Source organism: Triturus cristatus, chromosome 7 (genome assembly GCF_964204655.1).
Source record: "Triturus cristatus chromosome 7, aTriCri1.1, whole genome shotgun sequence".
Classification (NCBI taxonomy): Eukaryota; Metazoa; Chordata; class Amphibia; order Caudata; family Salamandridae; genus Triturus; species Triturus cristatus.
In genome coordinates, this window is record NC_140590.1 from 1,192,226,435 (window position 1) to 1,192,240,837 (window position 14,403).

Here is a 14,403-nt window from a genome sequence, read left to right on the forward strand (position 1 = left end):
TGAGAGGGCCCACATGGCTTTTGTTACTTGCCTTTTCTGGGGTCCAAAACCGTACGCGTTTTACTCGATAGCGCCTCTACTTAAGATAGGTAAAGTACCAGGACCATCCCTGTAGTGTGGTTTTCAAGGAATTTGATTTCTATCTTCCCTTGAATACTTTGAAAATCATTTCAGGCACATTGGCCCTTTCAATGTGTTTGTGCGTCCCTTTAATTATTTAAGCGTTTGTGCATTTGCTCTTGTTTGAACATGTGTACTCGCACTACTGCACATAAATCTTGAGTAACCTAAAGCAATGCCAAACCCCCCCTCCTCCACAAAAGCCGTCTCTCACACACTATAGCAGGTTGGGTGTGGTATTATGGCTAGACTGCGGACGTTGGAACTAAGAAACTAGGTTCGAGTCTCGACATCGACTTAACATCCTGTTATTTTGGACACATTACATAACCTCCCTGTGCCTTAAAAAGAAAATGAATGCGACCTTGTGTAATATAACTGGTGCTCAGGTATAGTGCTCTAATACCTTCAGGTCAAGTTTGCGCTATACAAAACTGCAAACAAATGTACGATTTGCTGATGTTCCTCTGACATGCTTAATTCTATAAGCACCTTTCAAAGTGTAAGCTAGCATTTCAGTTCAACCACGTGTAACAGCTCCCAGGCAGTCTCTGTGCCCTCGCAAGGCAAACACGTTTATGGACCGTGTTTATTTCTCCTGCTACAAGTCTATTTGTATATAGTCATCAGCAAATATACCTTAATGACTTCATTCACATCTGTTTTTGTGAAGGCATTTCGGCGCTCGGCTTTGGGTACTCAACTTAGTGTTTAGTCATAGTTTTGAGCTGAATTTTCACAGCTTGTACATTTTACTGGTTGTTTCATGCTATCTCATGCGAGCTGTTCGCCAGCAGCAGAAGGCTTCCAGGCTTGGGCAACTTGTTTATGCCCACACTAGTTGCGATGCTGCGCCGAATCTTAATGCGTGCATCTCATTAACAAGCATTTGCAATGCCACAGGTTCGCATTTGCGAAAATTTTACTTATTGGTATTGTAAATGATAATGCCTTTTATTATTGTATGTTTTTTAAACATATAAATAAAAGGCATTGTCATTTACAATACTAATAGCACAAAATCTCGCAAATGCGAGACCTAATGCATTGCAAATGCTTATTTAATGTTTTCTTTGTTTCACATAACACAAAATGGATTTATGCCATTGCTGTTTGGTGCAGTCGCATCTAGCACCAAGCTTGAGGGGTGTGTTGGGTGGCATCGCTGTGTTAAAAATAACTTTTGGGTTTGTGGTTTAAATCTCTTTATTACAATTTCTTCATAGCAACAACTTTAGCAACATAGCCTGTGAAGCACAGGAATCTTTACTTGCATTTATCCAACTTCCCCTAAATACCCCCCTCCCACCCCACTCCGGACTTGGGCTGCCTTAAACCTACTAGTGGCGATTGTAGAATGCTCCCCCCACCCTGCCGTGCCCAGTCTGAAGGTTTTGGAGTAGGGGCCATATGAGCTTTCGAAAGGCTCAGTAAGCGAAGATACTTAGGGAAGGTAAGTTCATGGAATTCGGACATCAGGAGATTCAGAAATGGTTTCCATAGTTTGTGAAACGCTGTTTTTTGGTTCAATAGTGTTAAGTTCACTCTTTCTATTCCTATGATGTACCACAGTCTATGCAGTCAACCTTGGTATGTCAGGATGTGATCCATGCCCCAGTGCGACAGTATGTTCTGCAATGACGCTAATAGCGCTAGACCAATCTGCCTGCCTCTACGTGATTTTAGTGGAAAGGCAAGGGCGTTAGAAGGCCCAGGATGATATAAGCGGGGAATCTCGGGAGTTCTGTGTCCAGGCAAGTGCCGATATCGTTAAGGACCCTTGTCCAGTATGGCGCTATGACCGAGCAGTCCCATAAAATGTGTAGCAAGGTGCCTGTGAGGCTGCACTGCCGCCAGCAGTCTGGGGATTTGGACGGTGCGAACCTATGGAGTCTGATTGGGGTAAGGTACCAATAGGTTATAATCTTTGTTGCGGTTTCAATCCCTGGTATATCTTGGGCGGTGTGCCTAGTGCAACAGTGGATATCTACCCATTCCTTTGAGTCCGTTCCCGCAAGATATCAGACTCCCATCGGAGTTGACCTGCTGTCTTAGTAGGTGTCCTCCGCAGACCCAGAAATTTATATAACTGTGATTAAACAGGAGTTCGTAGGGGTTAAGAGCAGCCAGCGTTCATAGGGCGTGAGGTGTCGTTGTGTCCCTGGGCGAACTGTCGATTGCATCACCCACTGGCATATGTGTTTGTAGTGCCATCGCTCACTTTCAGGAATCCCAGATGGTGCCCACAGGGTTTCAGATGGGTATAGGGCCCTCCATGTCGGGAAAAGGGTCAGATTGATCTACATCCTGGCTGGTTCCAACAGTGAAACGCCGAGTTGTTCTGGGCCGGTGTAAACTCTGAAGTCCCTACAATAGGGGGGGGGAACGGGAAGGAAGTAATGTCTCTGAGTCGCTAGTTTATTCCAAACAATTAGTGCTGGTTTGGTGATAGATGACAGGTAGAGGTAAGTAGGTTGGGCTTTTTAGGGAGGAAGAGGATATTCCAGAGTGGTGGTCCTGCCAGGGTCCTTTCCATAAACAACCAGTGTTTTTCTGATTCTGCGCGGGACCATTCTACAAGAATTCTCAACTGTGCAGCCCGATAACATTGTTTTAGATCTGGGACACCCAGCCCACCTTCGAGCGGGTTGCGATAGGTGATGTCTCTACGGAGGCGAGGGCGCTTATCTGCCCAGATGAAACGATTTACCTCGTCTTGGAGGCTTTAGAGCGTGCCCCGAGGAGGTTCTACTGGGAGGGCTTGGAACATATACAAAATCCAGGGAAGGATTGCCATTTTAATAGACGCAATTCTCCCCAGTCAAGAGAGAGAGTAGTGTCTTCAGCGGTGAAGGTTACCACGTATTTGATGAATCAGGGAGCGAGAGTTAAGAGTGGCCATCGTGGGAATCATTGGGGCAATTTGAAGTCCCAGGTAAAAAGATGTGATGGGGCCCAACAGAGAAGCAGTTTCTGCTTGAGGGTGTCCATCGTTTGGGGCTGCAGAGTTAGGCTTAAGGCCGGCGATTTATGAATGTTCATTTTGAAACCAGCTGCCTGGCCAAACAAATCCAATTATTTAAGGCAAGCTGGTAAAGAGGTGGAAGGATTCTCCAGTGTCGCTAAAATCACATCTGCATACAGACTGACTGTGGTGGTCTCCGCCAAACTTAATCCCTGTTATTGCTGGATTGGATCGTACTCTAGGAGCCATGGGCTCCACATACAATGCAAAGAGTAACAGAGACGGGGGCAACCCTGTCTGGTGCCCCTGGAAATTGGGAAGGATGTGGACGTGTGCTCGTTACCACGAATTGAGGCTGTAGGATGATCGTAGGCGCTAAATATCCAGCTTCTAAACCTTTCTCCAAGGCCAATGCGCTCTAGTGTAGCCTCAAGATACGGCCAGTGCACTCTATCGAATGCCTTCTCAGCATCCACCGCTAGGAACATGCGCCTGGTCTATGAGATGGAGAACCCTGCGCGTATTGTCTCCGCATTGACGTTGGGTGACAAATCCGGCCTGATCCGGGTCGATAAGGCCCAGGAGGATACCCGTAAAAATTTTAAGGTCCACGTTTAATAGTAAAATCGGCCTGTAAGATGGGCATAGTGTTTAGTCCTTCCCTGGCCCTGGGATCACCACTATTGATGCCGTCTGCATAGAAGGGGGAGAGCTGCCGATCCCCCCCAGCTCGTTAAATAGCCGAGTGAAAAGGGGTGCAAGGGTTTTGCAGAAAGTCTTATAAAATATGGCTGGGAAGCTATCCGGGGGATTTAGAGGTCTGTAGTCGGGCAATGCCAGAAATGATTTCCTCGATTTGAATAGGGCTATCTGAGTTGTTCCTCTGTTCTGAGGTGAGGACGGACTTGTGCACGTCCCGGAGATAGGCTTGAATATTTTCAGACTGAATGTTTTGAGCTTTATAGAGTTCTTTATAGTACTCTCGGAAGGCCTTCGCGATATGAGGGTTCTCGGTCTGTAACTGGCCCTTAAGAGTCTGTGACCTCTTGGATTCTGTGCTCCTGTCTTTGGGCCCACAGTGTGTTGGCAAGGAGACACCCACACCTATCCCACCAACATAGTATTGATGTTTAAGACGGATTTGTGCGTATTCCGCTCTGTATCCAGGCCAGCTAATTGAGCTCTGGCGGCTTTCAGCTGTCTCCATACAATGCGGGCACCAGTCCTTTTATGAATGCATTGAAGTTCTACTACTTGAGCGAAACGCTGCTGGAGTTTGTCCCGAAGGGTTTTGTTTTCTGCCGCCGAGATGGCAATTAATTCCCCCCTAATCACTGCTTTGAAGGCGTCCCAGAGTATGGAAGAGGGCATACCCAGGGTGTCATTTGTGGCTAGGTAGTTGTCCATGGCATTTGAGAGCTGTTGTATATTTTGTGGGAGTTGCAGGAGGTTATCCCTCAAACGCCAGGTTCCAACGTATGGGTTGCATTTAGTAAATCTCTAAAGTGATTATTACCGCCGCATGGTCAGAGAGGGATCTGGGCTCAATGGAAACGTCCTGCACTCCAGGGATGAGTTCTGGTGTGACCAGTAGGTAGTCCAGTCTAGCGTAGGATCTGTGTGCAAATTAACAGTACGTATAGTCCCGGGTCTAAGCATGGGTGTGTCTCCAAATATCTGTGATGCCAGTGCTTAGAAACCATTGTAGTCCCCCCTTGGAGAGGGCCCCCGTCTGGCTGTATCTTTGCACCGACCTGTCCAGGTCATTATCGAAGACAAGGTTAAGGGCACCCCCCACTATGAGTGATCGTGTCTGGGACCAGAGTATCTCTGTCAGGGCCTTTCGAAGGAAAGGTTCCTGTCCCTCGTTACGCGCATATATGGTGGCTATTGTTACTCGATAAAAGTAGGTTCAGACGCAGTATGCCAGCATCCTCCCCCTTATATCCGCTTCTTTAGAAAGGACCTTACCCCTAAAATGCCAGGACACCAAAAGAGCTATCCCTGCGGTTTTGTTCGGGATGGACTAGTATTACTGTTGGGGAAAGTGCTTGGAACAGAGCCTAATTTTGTCCTTGGGGAGGAGAAGGGTTTCTTGTAACAGGCAAATGTGAGCTACGGATTGTTCCAGATACGATAGAATAGCGCACCTTTTCAGGGGGTGATTAAGGCCTTTTACATTTAGCGTGAGGATTATTAGGTGGTCTGACATGAGTAAATAAGTGGTTTAACGCTGCTTAAATCATGCTGGAGCACTGAATTACAGGCTCTAGGTCTGGGGGTGGTGGTAAAGTATTGTGGTGGCAGTACCCGGGTCCAACAAAGAAACAAATCACCCCATATCAGGACGAGAAACAGTAATAAGATGAAATTAACTAACAATGTCATAGTCCCATTTCCCATGGGTCCATAGAATGTTCTTGAAGGGGGGGGGGGTCGTGGAAGCCTACCTCCATCCCTACCCGGCCCACCCAAACCCAGAGCGAGTCCTATGTAACATGATGAGGGAGATTTAAAAGAAAGAGCATCCCACCCAAAAGATGTTGGTGACCTTATTTTGTAGCTTGCGGCCATGGGGCCTCGTGTATGGCGGGCCCAAAGTATTCTGGGACAAAGAGTCAATGATGGCTAGCTTCTCTCCGGCTATAGTTTTGGCGTCCAGCTTGCGATCTTCAGGGAATGCTCTTGTATTCCTCCATCCTTGAGTTCCCTCTAAGTCCTGGCTCCCTTTGCCTTCCTGCGGGGTGTCCAGGGTCGTATCCGTCAAGTCTAAAAAGTTGCGGGCCTCCTCCAATGATCAAGTTTGATGCAGTTGCCCTTTGTGGCGGAAAATTAGGCGGAAGGGGTGGCCCCAGCTATACCACACTCCAGCAGCCCGAAGATGTGAGGTGTTAGGGAGGAAAGTTTTGCGTTTCTGAAGGGTTATGGTTGCTAGGTCCTGGTATAGGGTTAGATGGAAGCCCTTGTACAGCAATGGATGTTCCGTTGGAGGATACGTTCCTTCAAGGGGAATTTGTGTAAACAGGCGAGAATGCCTGGTGGTGGAGCGTTTGACGATCGTTGAGACCCACCCTATGTGTTCTGTCCAATTTAATGATTTCCTCCGAGGGGGCCTCGAGAACAGATCTGAAAAGGTCCATAACAAACGTTGAGTTATCTGATCCCTCAGCACCGGATGGTTCGCCTCAAATGCAGATGTGATTGGGGTGTGATAGGTCCTCTAAATCCTCTGAGTGACCCTGGAGATCCAGATTCTGGTCCTTGAGATGGAGGACCTCCTGCTGTAGCTGTTCAATCTCCTCATCTCCGTTTGATTTGTGGTCTTCCGAAGTATATATCCCCTCCCCAAGACCATCCAGCCCGAAGTCCGAGGTTGTTACAGCCGGGGTGGCACCCGCACCATGCCGCCTTCTCAGGTGATCTCCAAGTTCGCCTGGAAGCTGCCCAGCCGAGCAGAGAGGAGACCAGCCATAGTACTTAAGTCACTGCATGGGGGGGGAAAAACTGGCAGCAACTGATGGCATCCAAGAGTAGTCGGCGGGGAGCGTAAGGCCTTCCTCCCCCATGGGGCGCTCGTTCGTCTCCCTCCGAACCCTTCAATTCGATGTAGGGTCTCTTCAGTGGCTCCTCAGGGACCTCCCTCGGGGCCAGGGGCGCCGTGAAGATCCTCATCCCCCCAAATCAGCACACCAACTCGTGTCATGGGGCGACCCCCAAGTGGCCTGGTAACCTTTTCAAGGCCAGTCCAGTGTCTGCTTCCTCCTTCTCAAACAGGCGGTCCCATCTTGCTCAGCTCAGGGGGAATATTCATAGGCCCAGGTCTCTTCCCATTTCTAGACCGAGAAGTAATGCCCCCCGCCGCCTTCTCAGGGAGTCCACGCCCGCCCCCACTGCCGCCTCTCTCCCGGCCATTAATAACCGGGGCAGTGTGAGGGCCCTTCTGCAGTTCACTGATGGGTGCCCGCCTCTCGAGTGCTCCGGCGCTCACCTCGGCCCTACTCCAGTGTCCAACTCGCAAGCGGGGGGCCTCGTCCTGCTCCACCGACCAAGAGGTGCTGCAGCATCTCCTCCTGGCCTGTCCCAGTCAGAGCCTGTCTCCCTCCCCTCCCCCCCCGTTTGGCACTCTGCTCCTCCGGCCCAAGTGCTGCTCATCAGCGTCCCAGCTCTCCCACACCGGGAGGAGGGACAGGCCGGCGTATCGGGTTTACCGGTGTTGCTCTATGCAGCAGCCTTCATGCTCTCCGATCCGCTGGACCACCTTGCTAGGTTAGGCGGTCTTTGCCTCGGTCCCAAGAGGCCCCTGCCGGTATAGCAAGAAAAGCAGGGTGGTCCGGTGGGATGCTCTTGTGGGTAGTGCTGTACTGGGTGGATGGGCCTGCAGCAGAGAGCCTCAGGAACACGTCTCACCCATCTGCTGTCTTGGCCACGCCGCCCTAACTTTCGGGCTTGAAAGCAGGTGCTACTCATTTTCTTGTGTGTCCAGGCTGCGGGTGAGGTCCGCTCCAAGCGGGCCGCTTGGGCTTCGAGGAGGGCGAGTTGGCTGTCTTGGGCCTGTCGCTTGACCTTAAGTTGCCCCCTGGCGAAGCCGCAGATGGTGGACTTCCCGGCCTCCCAGAAACTACCCGGGGTGGGGACTGTGTTTTGGTTATCGAGGAAGTATTGGTGGAGTTAGTCTCCGATTGTCTTGCGGAATTTGCTATCCTGGAGGAACCAGGCATTTATCTTCCAGATGGGATGAAGAGTGCACGAGGGGTCCCCTGGTCTGAGGAGAAGCGGCGAGTGGTCCGAGATGCCCCGGGTAAGGATGCTAATGTCGGAGATCTCTCGGCACTCAGGGGTGGGCATGAAGACCAGGTCAATACGTGCGTGTGTGTGTGTGATGCGCCGCGGAGGTGAGAGTATACTGGGAGGTTTTGGGGTTCCACATCCTCCAGGCGTCGCAGATCTCCAGATTCGTCACCCACTCTGTCAGCCGTCTGGCACATAGGGTCCTATTTGGGAAGGGTGTGCCTGTGGTATCTAGGTCAGGCCGCATGACCGCATTCAAGTCACCCCCAATCACCGTCAAGCACAGGAGGAGGGAGGATATCCCCAATCACCGTCAAACACAGGAGGAGGGAGGATATGTTGTCACTAGTGGTTTTCAAGGTGGTTGTTAGTGCGGCCGGTGGCATGTAAAGTGACACTAAGTTGATGACCGCCCCTCCCACCCTCCCAATATCCCAGTCACGATCACAAAGCGGCTCTGGGGGTCCCTGGTTACATTAGTGGGGTCAAAGGGAAGGGTTGCTACCCCACATGAGCCTCGTTCAAAGCTTGCATGCCAGACTCTGTCAAACCCTAATCTCGCGAGGAAGGGACAGTGGCTACCCATAAGGTAGCTTTAAACATCTTAAGCTAGATCGAGGTGCCGTGAATGCTTCAAAAATAAAGAATTCTAAAACTTATTAAAAAAATTCCCTTTCCTAACTTTTGAAGCAATTGTGGCTCCGGCGCTTTAGCTTTCGATATTTACAGCTAAAGCAGGAGTGCCAAAAAGGACTCACATTTGCAAGAGTTGGAGTTATTGGCATTATAAATGACAATGCCTTTTATTTTAGAAAACCTGCAAGCAGTGTTTACCACTAGCAAGTTTTTAACACATAAATAAAAGGCATTAGCATTCCCAATGCCAATAGCTCAAACTCCTGCAAATGCAACACCTACTGCATTGCAAATGCTGGTTTATTCTACTACCATTTCCTTTGTGTCAGCAGCTTCTAGATTATATCAGTATCCTCGTCAATGCCATAAAGTTTGAACAAAAACAGGTTTGAAGAAACACCACATGTAAAGCACACATTTAAGGGATATAAACACAAACAGACATACCCAAGCCCTTGGAATACTAATGTATGTATGTTAGAAGTTATGGAATCAACATGAAAAAGTTTAATGCAAAAAAGAAATACAAAATTCCTAGGCAACCATGAGAGTGACCAGTTGCTAGATGTTGTCCCAGTCAATACCTTCAGACATGCCTGACCCCCGCCCCTCGTCTGATCTCCACTCTATAGGCTGCTTACACTTTTGTGAACTTCCTCCCTCAGCCATCTCTCACCTTTAAAAGGAACTCAGGGTCCCAACGCACAACTTCTTTACATATTTCTTCCAGTGCCTTGCGTGTGGGATCCGTGGAGCTGCTGAAGTTAGGTCCATCCACCAGTGAGCAGCAAACCGTGCTAATCAATTTCATCTGGGTAAGAGAAAGAACTGGTTATTTCCCCTGCATCCGATCAGCGTTAATGCTCACATTTCAATTCTTTAATTGACTATGGTAAGTTGTTTTTCTATCATGAATAATCCTCCAAATACTTCTCTGCCACTGGTAAGGACCTCTGATAGGGGAGATGTATTCTAAGAATGGGAATAAGGGGACAACGCCCACAGTTAAGAGCTAATGCTCTAGTTAAGTAACCTTTCCTTCTTCAACACCATATCCTAACATGATTAATATGCTTAGAATACCAGCCAGCCACCGGAGATGGGAATTACAATTAAGTATATGCTAACAGATTTAAAAGGAATCTTATGACTATTTCATGCTTTTTAACAGGATAGAGGGCACCAAATATTTTAGGGTAATAAAAGAGCCTTAAGATGTTTGCACAAATGCAGGTAGTTACAAGTTTTTATGTATGTATGTATGTTCTATACACAAAATGCCAAAACCTAAAAAGAATACCCTTCGGAACTACACCTGAAGACACTAAGAAATAAATCAAACAGTGAGGAGCAAAAATAGCTGGAAAAATACAGTTACAAGCAAGTAACTTTCGAAGGCAGCAGCGGGTGTGTGAATATATACAGAAGAAGATGTCGGCCATCTCAGAAAATAGAAAACCGAATATTACAGGGGTAGCAGGAGGAGCTGTTTGAAGGCCTTGTTTGGCTAGATGCAAATGATGGGTCTAAAGGACGAGCTGGACGGTTTCAAAAGGTGGACGAAGGGTCTCAGTAAGAAAGCATTTTTTTTAAACAGAGTCCTACATTCCATAGGGAGAGTAACAGGCAACCCTGCAGATAACAATTCCTCTGTGGTTAGTGAGAGGGAAATTATTTTTTGGGGGAAATGTATGTGTTTAACAGGTGACTGGGCTGGTGAAGGAGGGTTCATACCAAAGGGTGGTCAAAACTCAAACTTCCCTGCAGTTTCACTTAGTAGTGCCAAACTTTTAATAAACTGGGTATAACGTCTTGCCATCAGCAACGTTTTCTAGCTTCGGGAAATTGACAAAGTGTACATTTTACATATCGTTGTCTTTACCTGAAGAACAAACAGTTTTATCTAACAGGTCTTACTCGCGACAGACACGGAGGCAAACCATGTAACTTGCTGACGATTAAAATAGGTGGACTGATGGCTGCATTGACACCCAACTTTAGGCTCCTCATATATGCATTGGACGAGGGACACCCAGGAGCTAATAAGAGTCAGTGATTCAGGTAACCAGGTAAGGGATACAGGTAGAGCACTTGTTCTCGTGTATGGAGGCCAGAATCATAAACGTGCCCTAGACGGAAAGTATCAGAAAACTACAAGGACAAAAAACACGCAGAAAGATTCAACTACAAAGAAACAATGCCATCAAGTAAGCTAGAAAATGTCAAGTATGTATTTCATTTTAAAACAGCTACGTGGAAACGTCTGTATATGCTTGTAGGGCGCTGACTTCCCCGCAGTGAAATCCTTTCCATAGGTTTTTTACTATATATATATATATATTTTTTTTTTTTTATACACGAGGTCACCCCACTCGGTGTTTCCCATGCCCATAGTGTCTTAACTCCCTACCCCCTCCGTCTACTATGTTTTTGGGCAAACTTTCTCCCGGAACTCTTCAATTAGATCGAAGAGGAGCGGCACGGTAAATGGGGTCGCGACCCGGAAACGAAGCCCTCTTTGGCTTCTGCAACCTACCTTGTGTTGCAGCTCTCATCATTATTTATCCTTGGACTTTGCATAAATATGGAAGTTGCCCTTCCCTCACCTCATTCCGTTATTCTTTTGGAAACGCTGGGTGCCCAGCACCCCTCCTGTCCGGGTACTCATGTGTTTAACCAGGGGTGAGAGACGGCCAGCTAGTCCGTCGACGGCAAGGTGCCGAACATGTTAAATCCATATTGCGCTAAATATAAATGTTAGCCAAGGTGATATGCAGCACTCAACAATATATGGAAATAAATTATAAGGGCAGGCGAAGAAAGCAGGTCTCTCGACCCTGCACGTTAGAGCCACGAGCCTCCAACTTTACCAAGCAGTGATGCTGAGGATGAGACTAGATAGTAAGAGAGGATGTGGCTTATCGGCTATAGCGGCCAACTTTGAAGCTGGGAATGGAAAACCAGGCTCGAGTGTGGCGGGAGGATTGAGCATTCTGTGATTCTAGGCAAATCACTTAATCTCCCCGTATCTAAAAAATGAATGTGTCGTCTGTAATGCAACTGGTGCTCAAGTTAAGCACTCTGATACAGGTCTAGTTTGCGCTATATAAAACTGCACAAAAAAGCGTGGGTATAAGGTACTACAGAAGACAGGCACGGAGCGGTTTGTTGAAGAGCTATGTGGAAACAGGAGTGGGGAGAAAACCGAAGAGGACAATTGTCCTTCCTCTGTACTTTATGTACCGGCAGTTTTAGGGAGCAGTGAGGTAGGTAGCTGGAGGGTGGGAAGAGTAGAGTGGAGAAGGGATGGAGAGGCGGGCATGTTCTCCTTGCCCTACACTTGATCGTGTGCATGAAACTTTAGGGAACAGAGAGGAAGCCTGGGGAGATAATTAGAGGGTGGGAAGGGTAAAACTGGGGAGAAGGGGCGATGGGCAGAAAAGTTCAATTTCTCTGCATTTTGTCAGGTGCTGGCAACTTTAAGGACCAGTGAGGTAGTGTGGAAGGGATACTGGAAGGTGGAAAGGGAACCGGAAAGGAGAAGGGATGAGGAAGGTCATCTTTTCCCTGCAATTTGTCATGTACTTGAAACTTTAGGAAGCAGTGACGTCGCATGGAAATTTAGCAGGAGAGTGGTTAGAGTGGAGTGGGGAGAAGGAGGTAGATTCCTCTTTCCGAGCACTTGAATTCACATATTGAAAACATTAGAAGGCGGTGAGGTGCCAGGGTAGGGAGGGGGACTGGAGGTGGAGTTCTCCTTTACTTACACTGGTCACCTCCCAAAAACTTTAGGAAGCACTGACTGAAGTAACACAGAATGGTGAACAGACAAGACAGGGACGGTGGTGGTGGGAAGAGAAGATGGCATGTTGGTGTCGGGGAGATACAGAGGTTTCGAATATCGGGGTGTGCATTTGGAAGGGTCTGGCCAGTAGATCAGATGAAGAGGGTGGTAGGGGAAGGGACTGACGAGCGACCGCAGATGGCATGATATTTACACATGCCGAGTCACGGACTGAAACCTTTAAAGGAAACAGAGCGGTAACCAGATGAAAGTCATAAGGGAGGGGAGGGAGGGGTCCATGGCGTCCTTTGTGTGAAGGGTTTGAAACTTTATAAACAAGGACTCGAGGGAAGACTAGGAGGAGGCACACTACTTCAAAGTTTTGAGGCGGTAGTTAAGGAATTTACCGTAATTAAACAATAAAGTGAAAACGATCGCGCTAATTACCAGACGATGACACACACAGCAGCTGTTTTGAAGCACACTCGTGCGTCTTCTCATTTTCAAGCAGTGCACTCATGCTTGTGGCGCGCCCCTGCTCGCTCCCGCAAGGTGGATGCCGCCACAAGTACTAGTGTGTGCTTGAAAATGACCAAAGCGACGGCTAAAGGTCCTCCTATGCAGCGCATGCGCGCTGCGTAGGCGAGACCCAAAAACGGCTTTGGATGCTGGCTTACCACCTTCTCTTTAAGAACTGGTACAGGTGTCACATATAAAAATTTCGGGACAACACCTTTCAGGATGTTGTAAAGCCCACCAAGAATAAATAAACTAGTCCGTTCATCCGTTGCACTTTACAGTTCCCTAACTTAGTTGGTGACTAAATAAACACTTCAACTTGACTCACCCACTGATATGTTGGTCAGAATGTCTAAATGAGGAAAATTAATTAGGTTATCTTCATTTAAAACATTGAATACAGACTTCAATTGGGATTCTGTCACAACTACATATCAAGGTAAAACTGTAGTTTATTAAATCCTTGGCAGAAAGTTACTATGCCGCATTTTTAGATGGTCCTGGTTATGCTAAATGCAGAGCCCACTCACCCTGCCCATCCAAAGTATTATTGTTCATTCTCTGTCAGGTCACCAAAAGAACAGTGAACCGAAGATTGCCACTAGGATGCTCAACACAGGTCTTTATTTTGGCTAAAACATGTTGATCCATTTCAACAGCCAGCTGCCTCAGCTTTTGATGAAAACAGGATGACGGGGTCCACTTCATCAGAGTATCACTACACTGGAAACACCCTTACTGCCTCTTGGTTTTCATCAAAGCTGCCCACTAGTGATAAATGTCCCATATGCTCTCTCTCTCAGTATATGCCAACTCTTGCTTCACATAAAATATTCTTGTCATTTTTTTTTTTTTTAATTTTTTTTTATTAATTTTCGCTTGACTTAACAAAGAAAGAACAGAAGGGCACAAAGCTTAGGCAATCATGGTTCACAGTACCGAATATGAAATCACTGTCCGGAACATTACAACAAGCAGTCTCAACAAAAAAGAGGAGAGGAAAAAAAAAATAAAAAAAATAAATAAATAAATTATAACACTTGGCCCAACCAATTTACTTGCTATACCAAATCGAAAAAGGGGCCCAAATCTTTAGGCCCTTATCCCGCCTTCTTCTCCCGCTTTTTAAAATGACTGCTGATTCCAAATTATAGAGGGCCAGCATTCTCGCTCTCCAATTCAAAAAAGACGGGGCTAAGTGGCTGATCCATTCAGAAGTTATGCATAAGCGAACTACAGACATTGCAATACAGAGAAAGGCAGATTCAAAAAATGGTCTCTCCATACTAGGATCTGTCATGTAGCCCATAATTACTAATTCGGAAGACAGTTCTACCTGAATGTTCAGTGAATTATTGATAAACACTTGGATATCCTGAAGAAAACTATACAGTTTAGTACATGAAAAAAACATGTGAACATCATTTGCTGCCCCCGAGCCGCACCTAGGACACCCCTGAACACCCCCACCACCCCATTTAGAAATCTTGGCTGGGGTAAAATATAAATCATACATAGCCATATAACTTTGTGAACGTAAACTGCCTGAAACTAATACAGAATTAGACAGATCCAATGCATAAGCGATATC

The 14,403-nt window shown here is 47.1% G+C and overlaps 1 protein-coding gene across 3 annotated transcripts in view; it reads right to left on the reverse strand.

Annotated features, from left to right (window-relative positions):
• Window positions 1-14,403, reverse strand: part of TEP1 (telomerase associated protein 1) — a 1,383,286-nt gene that overhangs the window by 1,222,666 nt on the left and 146,217 nt on the right. For all 3 annotated transcript variants that reach the window (XR_014966740.1, XM_085618536.1, XM_085618535.1), the window contains exon 4: window positions 9,186-9,320. Coding sequence is in view for 2 of the 3 variants with exons in the window: in XM_085618536.1 (XP_085474662.1) it covers window positions 9,186-9,320 (135 nt within the window). In the remaining variant the exon portion in view is untranslated. The remainder of the gene's footprint in view (window positions 1-9,185; window positions 9,321-14,403) is intronic.